Source organism: Octopus bimaculoides, chromosome 6 (genome assembly GCF_046866305.1).
Source record: "Octopus bimaculoides isolate indiv1 chromosome 6, ASM4686630v1, whole genome shotgun sequence".
In the NCBI taxonomy this organism is placed as follows: Eukaryota; Metazoa; Mollusca; class Cephalopoda; order Octopoda; family Octopodidae; genus Octopus; species Octopus bimaculoides.
The window spans coordinates 37,953,210-37,979,746 of NC_142933.1; the positions used below are offsets into that span (position 1 = coordinate 37,953,210).

Here is a 26,537-nt window from a genome sequence, read left to right on the forward strand (position 1 = left end):
TCCTAAAAAAAAAAAAAAAAGAATATCTTTATATGAAAATGATCATCATATTCAAAATTTAGTGTCAATAAAAATTTTCTTTAATCTACATGAATTGATGAAAAAAATTTTATTTAAGTCAAATTATCTTTGATTACCTGTTTCCAAGCAAGGTAATACCTTCCCATAGCCAGACATATGTGTTCATAGAAGACGGGAAATAAATGACAATGCTTGTACAAAACTCATTTACAACTATTGCACAATGCCAAGAAAAGTAAACAAAGACACACACATACATATACACACACACAGCAGACTTCTTTCATCATCATCATTTAACGTCCACTTTCCATACTGGCATGGGTAGGATGGTTTGACTGATGACTGGCAACCCAGGAGGCCACACCAGGCTCCAATCTGATGTGGCAAAGTTTCTACAACTGGATGCCCTTCCTAATGCCAACCACTCCGAGAGTGTAGTGGGTACTTTTTACATGCCACCAGCACAGGCTCATATATATATATATATATATATATATATATATATATATATAGGTACAAGCAAACGTATACATGATGATGATGGACTCTCCTATTAGAGACAAAGTATGAGCATTCAGCTTTTGCCGAACGACCTGCACAAATGATTTGTTTATAGTGATCAAATGTTTGTGCCACACATTAGCTCACTCTCTCCATCAAATCGACATTGTCTGAACAGGTGCACAGTGTACCACATGTCAGGTGTTGATGTGACCGCAGAGCAATGTGAGGTGAAGTGTTTTGTTCAAGAACACAATGTACCACTCGGTCTAGGAATTGAAATCATGATTGCTAGAGCATTGGTGTAGCACCCTAACCACTAAGCCATGCACCTTCATATGTATATGCTGTGAGCTATTCTATATTGATTTCTAACATAATATCACAATTTTGGGGATGTTATAGTTGATCAATTCCTAATTAGTACGTTATTGTATTGTCCCTGAAGGACAAATAGCAAAAGTTAACCTGGCAGGATTTAAACTCAGAACATAAGAGTTTTATTAATTTCTGTAGGATATTTTGATTAACAAGCTATTGTTTTTACTAATCCAGTAATAATGGTTTCAAATTTTTGTACAAGGCCAACAATTTTGAGATGAGGGGCAAGTTGATTACATCGATCCCAGTAACTGACTGTTTCATCAACCCACAAAAGGATGAAAGGCAAAGTCGACCTTGGTAGAATTTGAATTCAAAGTATAAAGATCTGGAAGAAATACTACTAAGTATTTTTTTTCCAGCATGCTACTGATTCTACTTCTCGCCAGTAATAGTAGTTTCAAATTTTGGCACAAAGCCAACAATTTAAGGAGAGGTGTAAGTTGAGGATATCAACCCCACTGCTCAACTGGTACTTATTTTATTAACCCCAAAAAGATGAAATGCAAAGTCAACCTTGGCGGAATTTGAACTCAGAACATGAAGATGGATGAAATGTCGCTAAGCATTTTGTCCAGCATGCTAATAATTCTGCTATCTTGCCACCAATAACAGTTTCAAATTTTTACACAAGGTCAGCAGGTTCGAAGGAAGGACTAAGTCGATTAAATTGACCCCAGTGTTCAACTGGTACTTATTTTTTCAAGCCTTCAGCTCACCAGTAATAATGCCAAAAAAAAAAACCTTTAAGTTTAATTTTGCCGATTTGTTAAATATCTATTGTATAGAAATGAGGGAGCTGATGCTTAACTCCAACTCAATCCCAATGGATTAGATTTATAATCTATAGCATTCCTATGGTGAATAGCTCATCTCGATTTCAAACCTCAAAGTATATTGGACTACATTTATCCACTGAGTCCTTTTTTTTAAAGAGATTTGAGAGAAATTTGGCTGCTACTGCAATCCAGTCAGGTTAAGGTTAGGGTGACTGAACAATAGTTTGGAAGTTTTTTTGTATTGTTTTGATTTATAGCACATAACTTATAAATTAGGTACTCTTTTGGTTTAAAATCACAAAGTGAAAGAAAGTCTTAGACTATTTGGCAATCTCCATAAAGTGTCCTACACAATGGTAGGCCAGTGTGCATTTTTGCTGATCCCAACAATACATCAAATGCTACAGATTGCACATGAAACAGAGTCAAAGAAAAATATCAAACCAAACATGTGTATCAGGTACTATATTTCTAATTTATCTACAAGAATTTTGCTGGCATAGAGCCATGAAAACAACACATTCAGGAATTTTTTGAAATATATTAGACATTAATTCCTTGCAAATTAAATATGTTTGGTTAGCTGTGCAAGAAACCACGCTTGCCGATGATTGCAATCGAAATTTAGTTAGAGACATGCGGCCTAAAGTATTCGCTCAGCAAATTTGACAACTTCAAATCCAAATCTAAAACAATATTGGAAATAGAGGGTCCCAAAACAATCACTAGTTTCAGCTGTCACTAGTTGAAATGTATACTGTCCAAATAGATTACAGTATTGTTTAGATTTCCTTCCTACCGCATGCAAAAGTGCGGGTGTGTTGCACATTCAACCACGTGATACCAAGTAAGAGTCTTTATGGTTGTTGCATCTCAGATCAAACACTTTCCTTGTTTCCAAAGCAATCATATCATTCCTGCAGATCTGTACTTATCACTGCGATCAAAGCCGACTGGCTCTACAATACTGGTAACTCCAAGTTTTAACACTGCGTTCTTTGTTATGCTGAAGACCTCAACGTGTTTTGGTAAAGTGCCACAATTAATCTGCAAGATCAACAGGGATACACATCGTTACCTATAAAAGTACCAGACTTGCAACATATAGTTATATCAGAGTGGCAAAGCAAATTTGCGGTAGATATATGCAATTCTTCAGGACTCAGCAGATTCCCAATGTATGGTTAAGGGAAAACGGATCCATGTTCTATCCCTGCAGATCTAGCTGTGAATATTCGACTCTTATAATAGTGATCGGCATCGACCACAAATAAATCGGTCATATCTCTGTAATTAATATTATCCCACAATCTGTTTCTATCTCTACTTAATAATTAGAGTTGTGAGCCAATCTGTGAGAAAATTTGAAGTGATGCGTGGAGTATAGCCCTAACTTTTATACGTTTATTGTCGACATACTTAACAAGAGAGAAGCAGATTTGTTTCAGATTAATTAAATATTTTCGCAGAAATGCATCGTATTTATAAATTTTAAAAAATTTACAAAATGTAAATAATCTCACCGAATCTTCCCAGTTTTGTCTGTTGTAAGTGTTGGCACTCTTGGAAGTAGCCATATTGCTGTTCACTCTACACAAACAAAGGTGATTACAAAATGTAATGCAATACGAAACGGAAAATTACTATAATTAATAAATAATATAAATATCAAGTATTTATATAAAATTAACAATTTTTTTCAAATTAGAATATTTTGGTTATAATTGTAAAACATTTATTAATATGTAAAATTGAAATTAGATTCAATATCATAACTATATTATATATTTCAGCGGAAATGTTGTGCTTTTAGAGACAACCTGACCTGTTTCTGTGGTTCTATATCCGGGTGAAGCACTCTAATTGTTGTAGGTCACTTGATGTTTACTAAACAGAACATGTAGCAGTCTCTAGGACTTTTTCACTAAACATCTACAACTATCTGTGATACCCATGAAGGTAACTACATCTATTTTCTATTGCAGTTTCATCCAAACCCATCACACTCTCAATACATTCGCAAATGTTTTTTATATAGATTTGCTATATTTTTTATAAATGTAGACAAATAGACAATCTTTCACAAATATGTATATTTACATATAGTTCCTTGTCTACATTGTCTCTGTGTTTGTATACACGTGCGTGTGTGTGCAAATTTGCACGCACAGACACACACATATATCTACAAACGCACACACAGAGTAGAGAGTGCGAGGAAAAAAAATTTGTTTTCATAAACAATAGATATAGACTAATTCATTCGTCTCGTGTATATACAAACTAGTCGTATATAAATTTGTAGATGCGATTCTTTATTTAAGATACATAATGGTGCTGTGTCATATATGTATGTATGTATGTATAGATAGATAGATAGATGATTATATATATATAGAGAGAGAGATAGATAGTTCCTCCCAAAGTCTGGGAGGTAAAACCCTGTAGTTATGCCATAGAGGCATAACTACAGGGTTATGCCATAGATAGATTATATATATATATATATATATATATATATATACATATGTATATATATATAAATTATAGATATAGATAGATAGATAGAAAGGCTATATTTATACATACATATACATACACACATGTTGAAAACGCTTGCGTGTATCAACGAACCTATCTGTTTACAGAAGGGTGGAATAAATACTCAGGTAATATAGCGTATATATCTTTTTAATAGAAGCTAGATAAACGGTTGGAATTTTAATAAAATATACACCCATCTATGTGTATTGAATACTTTTCACTCTAAATAAGACAAACGTTTGCTAATGAGCAAACCCCAGACTGCAGATTAAATCCGTAACAATAAGAAACTGATCAACACAAACGTATTTAGTATGTAGCAGTGATACAGGAATAAAACACACCAGGTTTATTTCACGAATATTTTAACAACCTCATCTGACTGGTCTATCTGTCTGTCTGTGTGTGTGTGTAGTATTCGGGCTTAGGTTAAAAAGTTTATATGAAGATTAGATCGACATTTCCAAGCTTATTTACAATATTTTAGTGTCGATGGTAGAAATGTCATTCCAAACAATAATAAACAAAGCGAGATCTCACTCACTGAGCATACTTATAAAGACGTTCCAGTTGTGACCGCCCTGTCTTTGTCTTCCTATTTTTAAAATTTATTTTTTCAAGACATATAGTGTATCTAAGGCTATATCTATCTATGACCTTTGGTCTTAGTTGCATATTTCTTCCTGAAAACAAAGATCGCCCATTTATTCACCGTATACATTCTGTTCTTAAGACTAGGGTGTGGTCTGAAGGAGATTTGACTGTTATTTCCTGCATATTGAGTTACTACGCAGAGGCTCGCTCGTTGGTTCGGAATAGCTACGACGTAGTGACCAGTGGTCAAGCCACCTACTACGATTTACGTAATAATAATAATTGAATCGTTTCAAATTTTGGCACAATAATAAAATAATAATGCTCTCTCACTCCCAACTTTTTTTTTACTTCTGGTGAATAACTTTGCTCTTGCGTATATTTCGCAGTCCCCACTGCTACCACGAATCGAGTACTTTTCATCGCTCTGATCCAAACTTGTGTACACACGCACACACAGTGTGTGTGTGAGTCACATACATGCAATCGCATAATTAGGGAATCCATAATCCAAGGAGGAACTCAATACATTTGGATTGCAGAATATATTTAATTTATTAAAAGCAATGTCTTAGGGACCTCAGATAGATATGCACAATCACGTGTTAAAGTTTATTTTTTTGTCAGCAATCATTTATTTATCCTATGTACCCCGTTATGTAACACGTAGTCGTAAACTCGCCTCTCACACACGCGCGCACACAGACTCGTCTGCTGAGTCATTATCTGTAAATAAACCAGTAAACATGGGAAAACAAGGGAGCCTCTACGTGATAGCGCTGCCTACTAGTTGTAGCAACTAAAGCGCCCCCAAATCACATTATACTATCTTCAAAACAATGCACGCATTGGCTGATATCGTCCTAGACATACCCTAAAGACGGATTGATCACGGCTGGAATGTCTCTGATTATAGGTCTGCTGGATCGTGTCTGGACTAGGGCTAAATCACATAACCAGTTCTTTGTCTTGTGAATCACATATTATAATCTGCATATTTAATCTAATTTATTTCTTATGTTTTTTCCCCTCTATAATCATCGACAGCTTAACTACATACGGAACCAGCTATTTTACGCAATCATCGGAATTAAAATTTCTAGTTAATTAGTATTATTTGTCAGTATTATTATTATTATAACTACTTAACAAACATTAAATCCTAAATAGAGTGACTGCTTATGTAAAAAAAAAAAAATAATAATAATAATAATAAATGTGAGAGGACTTGTGTACTGGGTGCAAAGTAGTCTAGATTTACCGTTGTAAATACTGTGGGACAAGGAAATCTGTTATAATAGGTGGGTCCTGGATTGAGGACCCGTCTTTGGTGATTTATAATCAATAGGATCAAACCTAGTTTGTTATTGATACTATTTTAGCACGAGTGAATGAGTAGGCCATTCTGTGATCGTTGGATCCATTAGAAACAATATATCTTCCTTACTTTACGTAGTCGCTAGAAACATGAACCAAATCTTTCTTAAGTCATCCTCCCCACACACTCCTATAGTCTTGGAAACGAAGTATTTGTCTATGTTAACCCACATACATGGTCAGTACTGGACTGCTTTGGTTCATAGACCTGCTTGATCATGACTGAGGTAGAACTACACATCTATTTTATCTACCTGTAAAAGATTGGAAAGACAAATCAGAAATGAAGTTGGGAATCAGGTGTCGAGTCACAGGATCCACTGTTAAAGTAGAGACAATATTGGTTGATGTTTCAGAGATTTTATCGGTGGAGGAAGGGTAGTGACCATTATTTTTTAATGCCTTCCTACGATGTTGTTTGACCCCCAACTTATATTTTGATCCAGCTGCATCTTAGCGATGTATTATCGAGTGCTGTGTTCCGTAACCTTTTTTTCACTTATATTCTTTTTAAAATTCGGCGGCACACCTAAACTAAAAAGATAACTAAAAGTATGGGGAAAAAATTATATTCACGTTACACTGCGGCACACCTAACATCGTCACACCTTTGTGCCGCGGTATACTGGTTGCGGAGCACTGATCAATTGTTATATTTATGACTGCCAGTCTTAGCAGACCGAGCTCCTACATACTGGCTCCATATAGGTTTCTGTCAAAAACACAGTGTAAATATTTGTTAATATAGTAAAGAGAGTTATAATGTGCTTAGTGTTATACACAAATAGTTTTAAACCTTTAGGATTGTACTGTTAATGAAAACAATGATTTTCTAAATTAATTATTTAAAAAGAGGGAGAAGGTAAAGGGAGACAACTTCGAAGTATAATTTAAAATTAAATATGAAATGCGTGGGAGCCGGGGGGTGGATGTGGTATTTAGTTATATGACAAATCTGGATACGTTCCGGCCTTATTAGACTTCATCAAGCAAATAGTTTAATCCTAGAATAATTAAGGAAGTATGTAGGATTGTTGGTGTGTGTTAAAAGAATATCTGGAAATTGGCTTATCAACTTCAATGGAGCATGTGCATACACACACACACACTTATATTTAGAAGGTTGTTTGTTATGGCTGGTCAGAGAGTGACCATTGGTTTCGTACCTATAAAGCACTTAACTGTATAGGTGACTTATCAAACTCAAGTGGCTGGTGGCATATAGTATATATATATATGTATTGGAAGAGAGAATAGTTTAGACATCATGACTACGGCTATGCTAGAGCACCTCCATAACAGCGAATTATCCATGTCTTTTGTGATCTTTGTGTATATTCAGGGTTGAATGTGTTTGTTAAGTTTTTCAGTAAATGTGACATCTCTATTCAGTTGACCAACCACTGAGGTGGAAGCTACTCTGTTTTGGTTGTAACCTTTTGTAGGTGGCTGATCTAGTATATTGGACAGAAATATATAACCCTCATTAGGAGACAGTTGTATAATCAGTGACCTTTAAATGCCAAACTATCGTTGTCTAGATTCCTGCGTCGGTTTGAAGGAAGACAATCATAAGATCTGACAGTACTTTCTTGCATTCCAAAGTTTGGATCAAGATTTTTATGAATTCTTCCATGTATATAATTTTAGCATATTTTTCCAGCAACATTCGTTTTTAATCTTTTTTTCAGCCTCTCCAATTTTGTTTCTTGGAAATCATAGTGAATGTCTGTTTGCATTGAATGTTCTCACTACCCTGTCACTAAACTTTCAACGGGTTATTGACAGTTTGTAACTATGTTTAAAGAAACCTATATCTTCAGACATTGCTATTTCCCAAGTTATGAACATGCTCAGAATTTCAAATTATTTCCTTACTGTACATGATCCGCCACTGGCTCTGATCAAACTTATTTTCTTTTGATCGAAGCTATTCCAGCCACCATCCAATCTTTTTACGGTGAATAGAGTACACCAATTTTATTATCCAAAATGCCCTTATTAAAGATAACTGCTATTTCTAGTAGACTGAGATATTATATAGATGCTCCTTGTTAGTTTGGCATAACTAATAATGATGTTGATGTTAGTGATATTATGGTGTCATTATTATTAAAAGGTGAAAGCATTTAACTAGCAGAGCCATTAGTGCCTACCAGCATCTTATCTGTCTTTACATTCTGAGTTCAAATTCTGCTGAGGTCAGCTTTGCCTTTCATACTTTCATGGTCAATAAGATAAAGTACCAATCAAGTGCTATGATTGATCTATTCAACTAAACCCCTCCCCTCAAAAGCTGCTGCTCCTGCACCAAAATTTAAAACCATTCTTATTGAAAGGTGAGATAGTGAAGGTGCTGTCTGGCCATATGAAGTGTTTCAGTGTTTACAGACTATCATCATATCCTTATATCTACTACTTTCTCCGTTCTGGACAGAACTGACCATTATTTACAGATTTGGTTGTCAGTATCAGATACAAACAAACAAGCACACACACACACACACTCTCTCTCTCTCTCTCTCTCTCTCTCTCTCTCTCTCTCTCTCTCTCTCCCTCTCCCTCTCCCTCTCTTTCTCTTTCTCTCTCTCTCTCTCTCTCCCAGTGGTATAGGGGTACCTACATGGCCTGGTGGCTAATACTTTACTGTTTAAACCACCCATATCCGGCCCAAATATTCTTCCAGATTTGGCTTCTTATATCTACCCTACAGTGCCATTCCTAAAGTAAAGAATCCCATCGTTGAAATTTCAAAGCTACAAGACAATGCATGAGTAATTCACAATAATGTAATTACATCTGAATGTAAAGGGTATTGGGCTCATGATCATATGGTCTTGGGTTTGATTCCTGGAGCAGCAGTGTGACGTGGTGTCCTTGAACAAGGCACTTATTTCATGTTGTTCTGATCTAATCAACTGAAATTGAGTACCAACCAGGTGCTGGTGCAGGTTTCTCTCTCTTCAGCTGTGATATCCTTGACATTCCACCAAGTGAATGTTGCAGGTGCTGAGAGGATGCCTATATCTTCTGACAGTACACAAGCTGCTAAAACTAGTGAAAATATGGTACATGCTATCAACTCATACTCATTAGTGATGGCTATGATATGATTTGTACACCATTGTTGCTGTTTCCTTCTGTTAGTCAAATGTTGTTGGAATCTGTGATTGTTCTAGGAAATTTTTTTTTTTTTTTTCTATGTTTTCTGTGTAGTTTATGGATGCATTACATCTAACTTCAAATAATTTTGTCTTCTGTGTATGTTATATGTCTGTGTTGCTTTGTTTTGTTGATTGTCACATCTGGTTATATTTGATGTTTTCTGGCTTTGCTGGTAGAAGAAATATTGTTATTGTATAAACCTGATCTGCTCTGCTCAAGTAGCCCCTGGCGTGCAAGTAGTCGGCTGAGTAAGTGTAGTCAATAAATCTATTCCAGTTACACATGTCACCACCTAACAGGCAACCATAGTTCACATCCCAACATGCACTGATGAATTGTATGAGCTGCAGTGCTACAGTATGGATTTAATATGAATATTGTTGTTTTGGTGACAGGTTTCTCAGTTAGTGAGATAAAGACTGGAGTAATGATGCAGTAGCTATATCTAGGAAATGAAAAGAGCCAGCAAAGGAGGCTCTATAGAGTTGCTTGATTTGCTAGAATTAGCAGACAAATCACTTTGAAACTACTCCCTACCTTCCTAACCCTTTGCCTGTGTATCACATCTGATAACACAGAACATACTTTCCCAGCATCCCTGCATCATATATGATACACATTCCCAGTTTTTTTTCAATCACTTGGAACTTATGAAAAGAAAGCTTTCATACATTACTCAGAATGTATGAAACAAGAGTTTGTTAAAAGTCTGAAAACAAGGATGGATGTTTAGGATAAGCCTTACAAAAATGCTTTGGACAGACAAAGAGTTAATAAAAAAAAAAATATGTTGAATAATTCAAAATTGAAGTCAGAGTTTTGTGGTTCGGAACAAGGTACTTCACAGCTCTACTTACTCTTGTTTCTTGACTAACAGAAAAGAGGCTCTAGTCCGCTTTACTTTTTTGTGGTTGATGGATGAAGACATTGAAGTGTCATGACAAATGCTCCAACAACAAACTGTGCTATATATGACATTATGTAGATGTTAAAAAGGCGGCAAGTGGGTGAAATGCGTAGTGGTATTTTGCCATTGCTATGTTCTGAGTTCATATTCTGCCTTTCATCTTTTTCAGGGTCCATAAATTAAGTATCAGTTGAGTACTGGAGTTGATGTAATCAACTATCTCCCACCCCTGAATTTCAGGCCCTGTGCCTATAGTAGAAAGGATTATGTAGATGTTAAACTGAAAAATAAATTCCAGGTGACATCATTTTAACTTCACTTTAATGTCTCTTGATATCTGCCATATAACGACTTGTAGGGGGTTATTGAAAATGTTGCTTTTCTTTGAATATAAATCATCATCACTATGTTAGTAAGGATTGTATAACACATCTGTCTTTAATCTTTCTCCTCTGTTGTCTCAGATTCTCAGAACTAATCTTGCAACTTCTTCCCAAATTTATTTTTACCTACAGTTAGAAAGGATACCCTCCACCTCCAATTTAATCCATTTCCATCCAGCATGTTTTCATTTTGTTTGTTTGTGTGAGTGTCCTTGATGTTTAATTAAAATTATCTCATTATCATTTCCTTTCAGAATTCATCATTCAGTTTTAAAACAGCAGGATGTCTAAACCAGTTATCAATAATTTGAGGTTTAATCAAGACCACGGTAATTATTGTTTGTTTTTTTGGAGGGGTTTTCTTTATAATTAGTTCTTTCTCTTCAGTTTTCTATTGAAGACAAAAAGAAAACTTGTCAGATACCGTTGTAATCTGTAATTTTATATCCATAATTACTATATTTACTCATGTATAAGCTGCTTTTTTTTATACTTGATTTTAACTGAAAAATCTGGGGGTGTAACTTATGGGGCAAAGCTAAAACTGTGAAAGGGGAAATTTTTGTATGGAGATTTCACACTAAATTATAAATTTATTTCACAATAAATACATAACAAGGTGGACAAAATAGTACTCAAACAATGAAGGTAGAGTAATATGCTTTTTTATTAAATCGGCAAAAACCTCACAAAAACTGTGCCTCGGAGTTTCATGTTCCCATTCATCGGACAGTTGTGATCATGTCTCAATCGCAGATGTCTGACAAAAGAATATACTTTCTTAAAAAAGTATATATATATATATATGAGAGAGAGATTTAGTGTTGATCGCATGAAAAATTCACCTGCTGTAAAGTGGTAGGCATTAGGGTGCTGTAGAAACCATGCCAAAGTGGAGTACAATGCAGTTGTTGGATCCATTGAATCCTATCAAACCATTCAACCCATGCTAGCATGGAATGGGGACATTAAATCATGATTATATATGTACATGTTTGTATTTATATATATGTACATGTATATGTGTGTGTGTATATCATCATTTTCATCATCATTGTTTAAGCTCGTTTTCTATGCTGGCCTGGGTTGGATGGTTTTGCTGGGGACTAGCAAGCCATGAGGCTGCACCAGGCTCCAATCTGATCTGGCAATGTTTCTACAGCTGGATGCCCTTCCTAATACCAACCACTCGGAGAGTGCAGTGGGTGCTTTTTACGTGCTACCAGCAGAGAAACCAGTCGGGGCAGGAGAGTGGGGACTGGCATCAACCACATTCGGATGGTGCTTTTTACATGTCACTGGCATGGGGAGCCAATCAGGCTGCGCTGGCAATGACCCACGCATGAATGGTGCTTATTACGTGCCACCAGTACGAAAGCCAGTCAGGTGGCACTGCCATCAGCCACAACTAAAATTTCCATGTTTATATTATCGCCATAATCTTTAATTAACATCTATTTTCCATGCTGGCAGAGGTTGGGTGGTTTCACGGGAGATGGAAAGCCAGAGAACTGCTCCAGACTCCATTGTCTGCTTTGGCATGATTTCTATTGCTGGATGACTTTTCTAACACCAACCACTTTACAGAGTGTACTGTACCATTAGGGTTGGCAAGTAACTTGCCAGGTGAAGACGCCTCAGCTAGGAGAGGAAGTTGTACTGAAGGAGGTGGCTTTGTGCCAGCTGAGAGGTCAAAATATAATAGGGGGATAGAGATCGGTGTCTTACTATAGAGGAGATTCTTGGCTACCCTCACTGGAAAAGAAAAAAGGGGGAAAAGAGAAAAGAATTTGATAGAAAGATAGAGACAGTCGGAGTTAGTGAGAGAGAGAGAGAGAAATAGATGGTGGTGGTGGTGATGTATCAGGACATACCCACAAGTTTCAGCGGGGGTGAATATAAGTGGTACAGAGGGGGTAGAGGTGAGTGTGAAGAATTATGTTTAGAGATAGGAAGAAGTGACTATAGCAAACGTTGGTGAGAGACACTGGAGGTGCAGGAGTATGGGCTATGGTAGATATGCGTGAGCATGGAGAGTGTCTATGGTTAGACACATGAGGGAGAGTGGAGGGATATACAGCAGATGGGGATCGTGGGCTGGGGGAAGGGGTATTGAGAAGATAGGTTGGGGGGGGGGGGGCTTTAAAGGACGTGCCTGTATGGCCTTGATTTTACTTAGCTTGACATGTCTTCTTGAGCACAGCAACTTGCAAGTTGTCTTGGTTGCTTGTCATCTCTGTAAGGCTCAACATCTGGAGATCATTTTCCACTACTTCATTCCACATCTTTCTGGGTCTACCTCTTCAAAACGTTTCCTCCTCTATTAGAGATTGGCACTTCTTTATGCAGCTGTTGTCATCCATACACATCACATGACCGTACAAGTACAGTCTTCTCTCCTGCACACTACATCTGATGCTTCTTATACCCAATTTTTCTCTTTAAATATTTGTTTTGTTATACATGCACACTGATATTGTACATCCACATAGCATGTTGGCTTCATTTCTTTCAAGCCTTCACATGTCCTCTGTGGTCAGAGCCCATGTTTTGCTGCCATGTAGTATAGCTGTCCATACACAGGCATCATACATTCTGCCTTTGTTACAAAGAGGCCTTTATTACTGAAGAACATCATGATTATTTAATGGCCATTTTCCATGCTTGCATGGGTTGGACTGTCCCACAGGAACTGATAAGGTAGAAGACTGCTGTATGTATATGTACATATATACACATAGTTCATGCTAGCAGACAAGCTCACATACTATATTTGTTGTAAAGCAAGTAAGTCCCATACTGGTTTAAAAATAGCCACGAATCAAACCAGACAAACATTATCATACCACTTGAGGTGAGGCATATTTCTTTGTAATGCAGATTTCAAGCAGCAATCAGAACTCAAAAGCCACAAACATGCTTATGTACAGAAAGAGCATATCTCACAGGAAGTGGTCGAGCTTTGAATAAAAGCAGATTACTATTATTATATATGTATATGTGTGTGTGTGTTTATATATATGTGCAGTGACAGTGGACGTTAAATGATGATGATAATGTGTGTTTTATATATATATGTATATGTGTGTATATATATATATATATATATATATATATATATATATATATATATATATATATATATATATATATCACCATTATCATTTAAAATCTGCCTTCCATGCTGGCATGGGTTGGACAGTTTGACAGGAGCTGGCCAGGCAGCACACAGTTGTGTGTGCATTGAGAGCTAGTGGTGACCTTCATGAGGCAGTGTGCTTAGTAACATTGCTGTTTGCTTCGCAAGTTGTGAAATTTGTGTTATTGTGATCACGTATGTTGTAGTCTGTGATTTTGTCATGGACAGGAACTTTTTGATACCAACTCATATATATATATAATTCTACCAAAGAATGATCTTATTCTTTTTATATCTCTTAACCCATTGCCTGCCATGAGCCCCATTTAGGGATCTGCTATAAACAGTCTCACTGCCAGTTGTTCATTGTATTTAAAGTGAATTGCTTATATACATTGCATTTGCAGAAGTGTGTTTAATAATATTTAGTAGTTAAAGTTTGTCATTATTAGCTCTGGCTAATTCTAGAGGACATTTTATGTCAAAAATCGCAATTTTTGAACTACAAAAATATCGACTGTTTTGAAAACTTTTTTTTTTTTTTTTGCATTTCCCATTTATATCATTCCTTGATATTTCATACACATTTGCATTTGATACTCTAGTTTCAAAAAAACTAACATGTTTATTATTGCAATTGAATAGATAAGGATAAATATTCCTTTTTTTCAGTGATCCCCATTTGGGGCTTTTCAAAAAATTTATCATAATTTCCAAAATAATTCACACAATGAAGAAAATTTAAATACTATATATTATTTCAACTTCTAAGACTCCTGGTAAAGCCAAAAAATATGAATAAAAGAAATTTGGCAGTTAATGGGTTAAACATGGTTCTATTTTCTGCTGAGTAGAATCACTGCCAGTAGACTTTATCTCCAAGTTCAGAAATATATATATGTTAACCTTATAATTAAGTATACTTTGGGTATACTAACTATAAACTATCCCAAAATAGCTGACCTGCTATTTTAAAATATAATGTCATCATTAATTTAAGTAAAATTGACTTTTGTTGTTCTGAAATAATTTAAATGTTCAAGTGGATTAAAACTACAAGAGTAGTTCTAATCCATTTGTAACCTTTAGCAATGAGTCAAAGGTTATGAGGTTATAAGTTCAATCATGATGCAGGCTCAGGCAGAACACTTAATTCTACTTGACTCATTTGCTCTAATCACACTGTATCACAGTTTCCTATTATATGCTAATGAAAGTTTTCTGTTCTGTACCAATGTCATAGTTGTTTAACCCTTTAGCATTCAGATTACTTTTTTAAATGTAATATTTATTTAGTCACATTGTTTTGAATTAATCATGCATTAACACATAGCTTTGCAATTTCAATCATGTCATCACCATCATCATATATGTCTGTTTTCCATGCTGGCATGGGTTGGACAGTTTGACAGGAGCTGGCAAGGCCAGGCCCCACACCAAGTTCCATAGTCTGTTTTGGCTTGGTTTCTACAGAAGAACTTTGTAGGGTAGATATGTGAGGCCATATCTGGCCAGTCTGAATATAAAAACAAGCAAAATATTTGGGCCAGATATGGCCAGTTTAAATGCTAAAAGGTTACATCAAGTCACCCTTTCCACCACATCTCTGTAGTTCAGTCTACCAATTAAACATCACTACTTATGCTATTCAGCTGGACTTGGCAGTAACAAATACTTCAGTGAATGTTGATTGTTAAATAGATGCCAGTGTACTTAATGAAGTAGCCCAAGATGTTTTACTTAATTAAAATTATACCTTCAATGATGAGTGTAAATCATCATCATTATTATCATTTTATTCAACTTTCTGTGTTAGAATAGATTGGACGGATCGTTACAGTTGAGTTACTTCTCATTGGGAACCACAGCTCCTACTGCTACTCATGCATGTCATTTGGCTTGGTTTTTGTGGTTGGATGCCCTTCCTATTGCCAACCACTTTACAGGGTGCATTTTTACAAGACGATAATGCTAGAAAGAATAAATAGTCCTCTGTGAGATAGAACCAGAGGGATCACACAATCCTACACTTTCTGTTGTTCATTAGCCAACCGCTTTACAATGTGAACTGTAGGTGGGGTACTTTGTTCACAGTAATTATCTAAATGATTAACTCTTGGCAGAAGGGCAACCCTGAAATTTTAATTAAAGTTAATTGAATATGGAACATAGTATATCTGTCCTTAGTAGTCAAATTACAATCCCATGCATGTTTCAGATTTATTAAAACTCATCAGATTGGCACAGTTTTATCATAACTAAAATCTTGGACTGAACTGTAAAATATTGGGTTATTTGATAACATACATGAATGACTATGGGTAAGGTTTCAATTAATTAAAATTTCTTAGCCTGTTACATGAAGTATGTTATCATCTGCTTTGTGACTAAGTTTTCAAACTGCTCACATCTCTGGGTATTTTCTTCTTGTCATTTTTCTAGAACTCTTACAATGACTTGATTGTTAGTCTTACCCAGTTTATTTACTTCCATCTATTTTACCATTATTCCAGGATGTTTCAGCTGTGCTTCAGATACTGGCTTACGTCTCTTCAACATAGAACCACTCACAGAAAAGTTAAATGTCGGTAAGTAGCAAAGTTGCTTCATTCTATTGGCTTCAATTAACTATCATACTCCCCACCTCTTTAAGTGTTAGTCTCTCTTTTTCTATTATCTCATTCGCATTCAGATTACTCTGTGGGATGTAATGGTTATTTATTCACACTGTTTTGAATTAATTAGCCATTATCTTCTAGCTTCAAGATTTCAATGATATGATTGTTGAGTAGGTGTTAGAGGCCAAAATCAGGTAGACTATTTATCAATTATAGATACATGTGTACACAAAATACAAGACATACACATGCATGCAGATACATATATACATGTGAACATAGATTCGTGTGTACTCACAAACACAGATACATGTGTATACATAATCTTAGAAACACTTGCACACATGAACAAGGATACATGTGAACTTACAGACATGGATATGTATGCACATGCAAAGTACAGGTATGGCTGTGTAGGAAGAAGCTTGCTTCCCAACCACATGGTTCTGGGTTCAGTCCCACTGTATAGCACCTTGAGCAAGGATCTTCTACTATAGCCCCATGTCAACCAAAGTCTTGTGAGTGGATTTGGTAACCAAAACTAATAATGATTGTTTCTAACAAGGGCATTATAATAATAGCATGAGCGTCAAGGCCTCAGATTTGGAGCAAGGAGCTTTGTTGATTCTATTGTTCCCAGTCTGGTACTTTATTTTACTGACTCTCGACGGATGAAAGTAAAGCTGATCATTGCAGGATTTGAAATCATAATGTAGAGTTTTGTCAGTTCACCACTTTTGCTAATGATGATGGTGATGATGATAATGGTTTCAAATGTTGGCACAAGGCCAAAAATGTTAGGGAGACTGGATATGTTGGTGACATAAACTCCAGTGCTTGCCTGATTCTTATTTTATTGATCCCCGAAAGGATGAATGGCAAAATTGACCTTGATAGTATTTGAACTTAGAACAAATGGAGTAAGATATTTTGTCTAGCACCCTGATGGTTTTACTGAGCACCATTCTTAGTAATAATAATAATAATATTTACCAGGCAGTGACTTTCATGGCTTTTGATCTTAACTGATTGGAAGTGTTATCATGTACATGTTCAGTCTTGGTATAAAAGATAGACTACAGCAAATATTCTGCTCAATACCACAGATTTACTTGTCAGTTGCTTGGCCTTAACCAGTTGAACATGTTCCTTAGTGGCTGGTGATATGTGCATCTCTGATCATAAGCAGTAGTTGGGGAGCATCATAGCCATGTGTTGAGAGGAATTCTTTGGGGTTAGAATAATTCATCTCTGGAAAAAAGTGTGATTTGTTCATCATGCAGAATGGGCCTCAAGAAAATTCTAACTGGGCCCCACCTGCAAGGTCATGCACTGTTTGTCTTGATATGAAATCACCATGTTGCACACACATGGTTGTGATGCATGTGCCTGGTGTACCCTTATCAGGTACGCATGATGAGTATATTGGGCTTTGTATATTTGTACCCCAGTGTCACTTTGATGGCATTCACTGCTCTCTCACTCAGTAATAATAATAATGATGGTCCAATATTTCTAATACTTTGTCAAATTTCTTTTGTATTTCAGGAAAAGAAAATATTGGTAGCATTTCTCATGCTGAAATGTTGTTCCGTACCAACCTTATTGGAATTGTGGGAGGTGGAAGTTGTCCAAAGTTTGCTGACAATACTGGTAATAAATGCTTTCTTAGAAGTTCTGTTTGTATGCCTGTATGTGTGTTTGTATTCTTTTATTCTTTTACTTGTTTCAGTCATTTGACTGTGGTCATGCTGGAGCACTGCTTTTAGGCAAACTAATCAACCCCAGGACTTATTCTTTCTCAACCTAGTACTTATTCTATCGTTCTCTTTTGTCGAATTGCTAAGTTATGGGGACGTAAACACACCAACATCGGTTGTCAAGTGATGGTGGGGAACTAACGCAGACACACAAACATACACATTATATATATGACAGGCTTCTTTCAGTTTCTGTCTACCGCATCCACTCACAAGGCTTTGGTCAGCCTGAGTCTATAGCAGAAGACACTTGCCCACGGTGTCACATAGTAGGACTGAACCTGGAACCATGTGGTTGGAAAGCAAGCTTCTTACCACACCTACGCCTATGAGCAAGAAATGAAGAATTTTATGTTGTGTTCTTGAGAAAAACATTTCATTTCATGTTACTCTGCAATTTGATGTGTGACATGTCATGCATCTGTACAGGCAATGTAGATTTGATGGAGAGAGTGAGCTGATGTGCAGCACAAACATTTGAGCACTATGAATAAATCATCTGTATAAGTTGTTCAACAAGAATTTGCAGAACCCTTGTCTATCATTTATGACAGAAGAGTCCACCATATGTGTGTGTGTGGTAAATTTATTGCTGTATTGTTTGTTGTTGTTGTAACCTCAGCGTGCTCTACATGAACTGACTTACAACACACATAGACTGCCTGTCAAATATCTGGCTGTGTTCTCACTCTAGATATCTGTTGCCTTCATCTTGTTTACACCTCTGCAAAACCTGTTGATCTGCATGGTCAATGTTTAGTTGTTTTTTTTTGTTTTTTTTGTGATAAGGTGTCACTTTCATCAATTGTATAAATTTACTGACCTATCCAACCCACATTAGTTTATACAAAGACCAAAACAAATATGAAATTATTACCAAAATCTAATCAAAATCAAACCCTGCTCACAATATGTCGTTGAGAGATACTATTGGCAGGGATTGATCTCAGTTCCTCTGTTACACAAGACGTATGTTTACTGTAAGTATTTTTTGTAAGTTTATCCTTTGTCTTCTGTTTCACTTTTCTTCAGTGTTGATCCGGGATGAGAGTCAAAAGTCGGAAAGGAAGTTTGCCCTTGAATATATTTTCTCACAACCTGTCATGAATATACGCATGAAGAGAAACAAGTGAGGCCTTTTACTTTCTTCTCATTCTTCTAACATTTGATGATATTGAGGTTTTTATCTCTCTCTCCTAAACTTTTTCCTTTTTGCATGACTTAGTCAGTAGGGATCAGGACAACACTCATAACCCTTTTTAGGGTCTTCAAGACAAGTGAAAGAAGAGAAGTTATTTTCAAATTGGGGACCTGGCCTGAATAATTGCAACATGGTGGATTTCATTAAATACACTGAACAGTCAAGTAGTTGTATTAAACTAGAAGATAGACTTAGTCTGCCACTCATCATCATCATCATTGTTTAATGTCCATTTTCTATTTGGGTATGGGTTGGACAGTTTGATAGGAGCTGGCCAGTTGGAGAACTGCTGAGGCTCCAATTATCTGTTTTGACACGGTTTCTACAGTTGAGTGCCCTCCCTAATGCTACCCACTTTACAGAGCGTGCTACCAGCACATGTGCTTTTAAGTGGCACCAACATGAGTGCATTTTACATTGCACCAGCACTTGCAAGGTAAAGACCTTTCAGCTGAGAGAGGGAGTTTGGATATGGCCCCAATGAACTTTCATATAGCTTCCATTTAACAAACTTCACTCACTAGGCTTTAGTCAACCCAAGTCTGTGGCAGAAGTCACTTGTCCAAGGAGTAGAATTAAAACTGGTGTTATGTAGTTGGAAGGTGCATGGGTCAGTGGTTAGAGCGTTGGGCTCACAATCATGTGGTAGTGAGTTTGATTCCCAGGCTGGGCTGCGTGTTGTGTTCTTGAGCAAGACACTTTATTTCATGTTGCTCCAGCTCACTCAGCTGCAGAAATGAGTTGCAACATCACTGGTACCAAGCTGTATTGGCCTTTGCTTTTCCCTTGGAAAACATCGATGGCATGGAGAGGGGAGGCTGATATGCATGGATGACTGCTGGTCTTCCATAAACAACCTTGCCCGGACCTTTGCCTCAGAGGGGAACTTTCTAGGTGCATCTCATGGTCATTCATGACTGAAGGAGGTCTTTTACCCTATGTAGTTGTGAAGTGAGCTTCTTTAGCTAATCACTCATAAATCCCAACATAAAAACATCATTGCAAGTCACCTACCTCTACTGTAGCTATCATGTACTACCATTACGGTCACCTAACTCCACTCTAAATACCATTCACTATCCACTATACATCCATATCACCACCATCACTTCTCCTGTAGCTGCCATCCATTACCATCACCACCTACCTCTACTGTAGTTGTCATTCACTATCCTCATATGTCCATACCATCACATGTCCATATCACCACAGTGACTTACCTTTTCAGCAACTACCACTACATTCATATGCCTTCGTCATAAGATTCCTGCCTAAAATGTTAGAATTTTTTTACTGTGACTGGAATGTATTGACTGACTAGGTGGTTATGGATCAAGAATCAGGAGTTTCCAGGGCTAAGAAATAGAAGCCTTTGTGTATTCATTTGTCTACTAGAAATAGCAGTCATATCTTCCTTGAATCACACCCTTCAATCTTAACAAAGACAGGATATATTGAATAATGTAATCGTTGATGTACATGTCTCAAAATAAGATGAGATGGTCATAAGTGGGACAGTTTTGGCCACTGGTCAGCTGGATTAAGGCTGACCTTGGGCTAAACAACAACAATCACAATATGTTATAACTTCTCTCCTCATCATGACAGGCCATTTCCAGTTTGTGATTGTTTGACTGAACACAATAATTCTGTATTTGTATTTATTTATTTATTTATGTGTTTCAGCCAAGTGGCTGCGGTCATGCTGGTGCACCACCGTGAGGAAATAAGGAATTTGTGATATTCATACCTTGCCTAAATGCATTAACATTGTAAATAAAATGAAGTGAAGCCAAACTTTGTAATGAGTGTCAAAACAAACCCAAGTGTCTTTGTATCTCCAGTCTGATTTGGTATAGTTTCTACAGCTGGATGCACTTCCTAATGCCAACCACTTTACAAAATGTGCTGGGTGCTTTTACATGATGCTGCACAGGCACTTTTACAGAATTGTGGTGATGGGGGGGTCGTTTACTTGACCATTGAAAATTAACACTTAATGTGTTCAAAGAAAGGGAAGATCAAGAGTTGTGACATTCATGCCTTTCTCAGATACAATAGCAGTGAAATGAAATTCCTCCAGCAAGGGATTAAAACAGAGTTGTGGAGTTTTGTTAGTGAGAACATATAGTCAGTCCACTGCATTTATCAATATCTTTAAGTCACACTCAACCACCCCACTCTAGTTAACTAGTTGACCCATAGTCATTAGCCTGTTGGATCAAATCCGACCAGAACTGACTTTGTTGTTGCTATGTGGTTGACCCCAAAAGACTTTCCGTGCTGCAGTTCATGTTTAATTGGCAGAATTTCTTTGGTTCCTCTTGAGATTTGAAACTTCTGAGGAGAACTTGGCTATGATGACTCAGTCTTAGTAAAGCAATTTACATTCCATTACATTGAAAATGCTGTTCCCTTGGAAACCTGACTGATTATGTCTTTCATCCCATTGGAGAGGCAATACATACCAGTGCCGTACTGGAGTCCATTCAATTATGACTACTTCTGTACAAAACATGGACTATCATCACCATCAGTATTACTTTTTCTATTTTTTTCAGACTGTTCTGTGTGCTGCGAAATGAAATCCATGTGTTTTCTTTCCCCAATAACTCCACACATTTGTACTCATTCCGAACACGAGATAACTTCAAAGGTAACATATTCGTTTATCACCTCTTACATGTTACCCATTGATAGATCACACTTCTATATTGATGTGATAGATCAATGGTTAAGTACTTCAGTTACTATACAACCAGCATTTTGTTAAACTGTTAGGCACATTACACAACTCAAATCAATTTTAGTTTCCTACTTGACAACTGACTAATTTATATTTAGAAATGTAATTCAACTTTGATACATCCATTACAACTGTTCTCTAAAACATATGGATTTGTAGAGTTATCCAACCCCTATTTGTGTGAAGACAGGGATTTTATCAAGCTGTAAAACAGAGTATTGGATACTACAGTACCATCACTATCACTGTGTAACTTAATAGCTCACTCATGTAGGACTCTCCCCAGACACAACAGAATGTGCTTCAACACACGAACTCACATAAAGAATCTTGCAAACAAAATCCAAAAACGAAACTATTTAACAGTCTGCTATGTATTGTTATAGTCAGGATTACTACAATTTCTCTTGTAGGTCTTCTTTCTAGAAACTGTAAATCTCCATTCACTCTCCCCTATATACAAATGTTTAAGGTCTAATTAACCAGATGTCTAATTAAGAACATTATTTGCTTTTAGCAGACAAGTTATCGTAGGTAACGTTGCACTTTCTAGTTTAAAGGTTCAAATGTTACTGTTGTTGAGTTTTTCTTTCATTCCTCCAAAATTGATAGAGAAAGTTATACACTGGAGTTTCATTCCCTTCCATTTCAAATACATGGAGACAAATACCTTCATTTCACTGGAATTTTCAACACATGAATACTAAAAGTGATGTCTATGATCATTATATTCAGGAAGAAGATATCTTCCTGATTAAAATTGTTAGTCCTAAATACATCATGAAAGATTATGAAATCCTTCTGTTTGCTTTGTTACACTCTTAAAAATCACTACCAGTAACATTATATTATTGGTGCAATATACTCTGTACTTCTTTACTGTCATAATAAAAGATCTTATATCTAGGCAAAGAAAAATTTTGAAATGGATTGAGATAAATTTTGATTTTAATAAGTAAACCTTTGGATGTTTATAATAAATTAATCTTTTCTCTTTTTCTTTGTACAGGCTTATGTGAAATAAGTACACTTCGAGAAGTGGTTGTGTTTCCTGGTCACAAATGTGGAAGTGTTGAAGTAGTGGTCAGTATTATTTTACTTGTGTTATTCAGTTCTAGTTTATAATATTACTAGTCTAGAGAACTGATAAAGTCTTCATTGTAATGATGTCATGAATTTGATGAGTCTGCAGTTCAATATGTCACCACTTTTTTTGACCTCATGTCATTTTAACAGTAAAGCTCAACGTCTCAAGAGTTGAACTCAATACTTTTTTCTCCATAGTACTTTTGCACCTAGAGCCCAATGACTATTTACATTACATATTGATACCAGTGTGGTTGTGATTCCAATATACATTGATTTATGTCATTATGTAAACCTTCTCTAACCTCATTTAGACTTCATCATCATCACCATCGTCGTTTAACGTCCGCTTTCCATGCTAGCATGGGTTGGACGATTTGACTGAGGACTGGTGAAACCAGATGGCTACACCAGGCTCCAATCTGATTTGGCAGAGTTTCTACTGCTGGATGCTCTTCCTAACCCCAACCACTCAGAGAGTGTAGTGGGTGCTTTTTACGTGCCATCACTATTACACATTTAGTAAAGGTGGCAAGTTAGCAGAATCATTAGTGCATCAAGCAAAATGCCTTGTGGCATTTCATCTGTCTTTACGTTCTGCATTCAAATTCCACTGAGGTCAACTTTGCCTTTCATTCTTTCAGAGTTGATAAAATAAGTACCAGTTGACCACTGGGGACAATGTAATCAACTTACCCACATCCCCTGAACTTGCTGGGCTTATGCTTAAATTTGAAACCAATATTATACATCTAGTAAACTATGTTCAGTTTATTTCTTCCCCAGTCTCCACAGCTCTTACCATACTCATTACAAATGTAGCATCCTCTTCTCTTACATGCATCATATAGTCTGCTTTTTGCAGAGACAAAAAAATCCATTGCTGTCAACTGAACAGCTCCCACCACTTCCTTCTCGCTTTTACTTTCACTGCAATCTTATCTCAGCACTAATTGTGCCACCTTTCCACCAAAACTTTTCTACTTCTAACAAGTTATCTAAGCAGTTCAATGAATTAAATGTGGTGCTGAATGCTAACAAAATTCTTTCTGTGTTTTGGTAGATATAAATTGCTTATATTTTATGTATTCACCTCTTTTGCTTTATGTTTGTACTGCTTGACTTTTATTTCAACATACCACCATCAGTGGAAGTTGTTTTATTGGAGCAGTTGTTCCAACAGCTGCTTATCCTCCCTCACAGTAAATACTTAGTTGTGAACTAGCCCTGGCACAAACTTAAAAGCTGTTGTAACATTTGAACTTACAACCACATAGCCAATCGTCCAACATCTTAGTGTCAAGGTTATTGTGATGCTATGAAAATACATAAATTTCCAAAACAGAGTGTCATATTGTTGGTAAAATATGAAAGTGTTTGTAAACTTTCAGAACACCAAGACATTTGTGTAGAGGACTTGGTATTTTTTGTAAAGAGAAAGAAGGGGTGGTGGTTAGCACTTAATGTTTGAGATTTCCAGTCATTCATCAATTGTTTTTTTTGTTTCTGTCTTTCCTCAGGACTTGGAGAAAGTTCAGCCAGGGCAGTCAGTATGTCCGGTGATGATCAGTGCTCACCAGAATGAGCTGGCTTCTTTGGCTTTGAACCAGAGTGGCTCTATTTTGGCCACAGCCTCACGCAAGGTAAATATGATATAGTTATGATTTTTTTTTTTTTTTTTTTTGATACACCAAAATACCAGTATTTGTTCTTGACAATATTTTTGATTTTTGTAAATTAATAAGTGACACAGAATTTCAAGCTTTTCAAAGACCAAGATCTTGAATCAGTAAAAATGTAAAGAAGTGCTGCCAGAAGGTTTTACCATCAGGAATAGTTTTAATCTTGCTGGATACCTTGTGGCATTAAAACTTAAAATGAATAGACAAAGTGCCAGAGTTTAATTAAACAAACTTTAACTGACCAAGAAGCTGTTAGTCTGCTTTGAGTGAATCAGTACTTGTTATATAGCGGTCATGTAGCACTGGCACCAGCTCTATCTCAGGAAATATGTGACACACAGGTTGTTGACTAATCACCACTGGTTTGTCACTTCAAGTATCTTGGTGTATTGTTCACCAAGCAGAATATACATCAGGTTCTTAGTTCCATCTCTTTATGCTGCAGTTTGGGCAGGTGTCTTCTCCCATAACTTTGAGTTCTGTTGATCAAACAACTATAACATTTTTAAATCAACAAGAGAGTCCATATTTATTTGTTATTACATCTTCTTGATATCCATTCTATCATGCAGTGATTGGCTGGTTGTCCCAATCAATGTATATTGAATTTCTTTTGATACCCATTCTGTTCCAGCATATTTCAACACTCTGGTACATTTAGGTGGCCTAATTTTATATTTCAGTGGTGATGGTCACCACTCTGAGGACTGATATCTATTGTTGTTGTTTAGCCAAAGAGAATAAGCAGTATCTTTGGACCAAGTGCATGAAATTGTTGCTGCTTCAGCTTCGGGCCAGCCCTGAACCAGGAGATTTATCATAAAAAATGTTCCAGCTATGATCCTTATCTTTTACAGCCATAGTGTATCTAAGGCTACATTATCTACTATGTCCTTTCAGTTTTAAAACTGATGAGAGGAATTTGAGATGAGATTTAACTATTATTTCCAGTAGTTTGTGTAACCACAAAACCATTCTTTCATTGTATAGAATCAATACTTTTAACTAAAAGGATGGAATTGAAGTGGCATCAGTTTTGTAGAATTTATGTAATCAAAGAAACATTAATTTGTGTATTTTTTTCAGGGTACACTGATACGGGTGTTCAATGTTTATAACAAACAGCTGCTGGTTGAGCTTCGCAGAGGTTCTGATACTGCAACATTATACTGGTATGTACCTCACACAACTTATGTACTCTGTCCTTCCCTGAAATGCACCAAACTACTTAATGTACTTGACACTGGATAGTTATACTGTTATATAGTCTACATATGTAATTGTGTGTATGATGGACTCGCCTGTCAAAGATGATGTATGTGCATTCAGCTACTGCTGAATGATCTGCACAAATGATTTGTTTATAGTGATCAAATGTTTCTGTCACACATTAGCTTACACTCTCCATCAAATCGACATTGTCTGAACAGGTGTTCTGTGTACTACGAGTCGGGTGTCGAAGTGAATGCAGAGCAACATGAGATGAAGTGTTTCGCTCAAGAACACGACACACCACCCAGTCTGGGAATTGAAACCATGATCTCGCGATCGTGAGTGTAACACCCTAACCACTAGGCCATACACCCTCACACACACACATATATATATCATCATATATCTATATATTTGTATCATCATCATCATCATCAT

General features: G+C 36.5%; 2 protein-coding genes across 2 annotated transcripts in view; one reads left to right on the forward strand and one right to left on the reverse strand.

The window, feature by feature from the left end:
* The window catches only part of LOC106870699 (pre-mRNA-splicing factor RBM22), a 17,376-nt gene extending 14,101 nt beyond the window's left edge, over positions 1-3,275 (reverse strand). Inside the window, exons 1-2 of the mRNA XM_014916867.3 lie at positions 3,209-3,275; positions 1-2 (exon numbers count right to left, since the gene is read on the reverse strand). The exon at positions 1-2 is cut by the window's left edge and continues 52 nt beyond it. Of these exons, the coding sequence (XP_014772353.1) occupies positions 1-2; positions 3,209-3,262 (56 nt within the window). The 5' untranslated portion in view covers positions 3,263-3,275. The remainder of the gene's footprint in view (positions 3-3,208) is intronic.
* The window catches only part of LOC106870700 (WD repeat domain phosphoinositide-interacting protein 4), a 32,910-nt gene continuing 8,883 nt past the window's right edge, over positions 2,511-26,537 (forward strand). The window contains exons 1-10 of the mRNA XM_014916868.3: positions 2,511-2,655; positions 3,479-3,644; positions 10,910-10,984; positions 16,308-16,382; positions 17,961-18,065; positions 19,205-19,301; positions 21,935-22,029; positions 23,129-23,202; positions 24,726-24,848; positions 25,974-26,059. Coding sequence (XP_014772354.1) covers positions 10,939-10,984; positions 16,308-16,382; positions 17,961-18,065; positions 19,205-19,301; positions 21,935-22,029; positions 23,129-23,202; positions 24,726-24,848; positions 25,974-26,059 — 701 coding nt within the window. The 5' untranslated portion in view covers positions 2,511-2,655; positions 3,479-3,644; positions 10,910-10,938. The remainder of the gene's footprint in view (positions 2,656-3,478; positions 3,645-10,909; positions 10,985-16,307; positions 16,383-17,960; positions 18,066-19,204; positions 19,302-21,934; positions 22,030-23,128; positions 23,203-24,725; positions 24,849-25,973; positions 26,060-26,537) is intronic.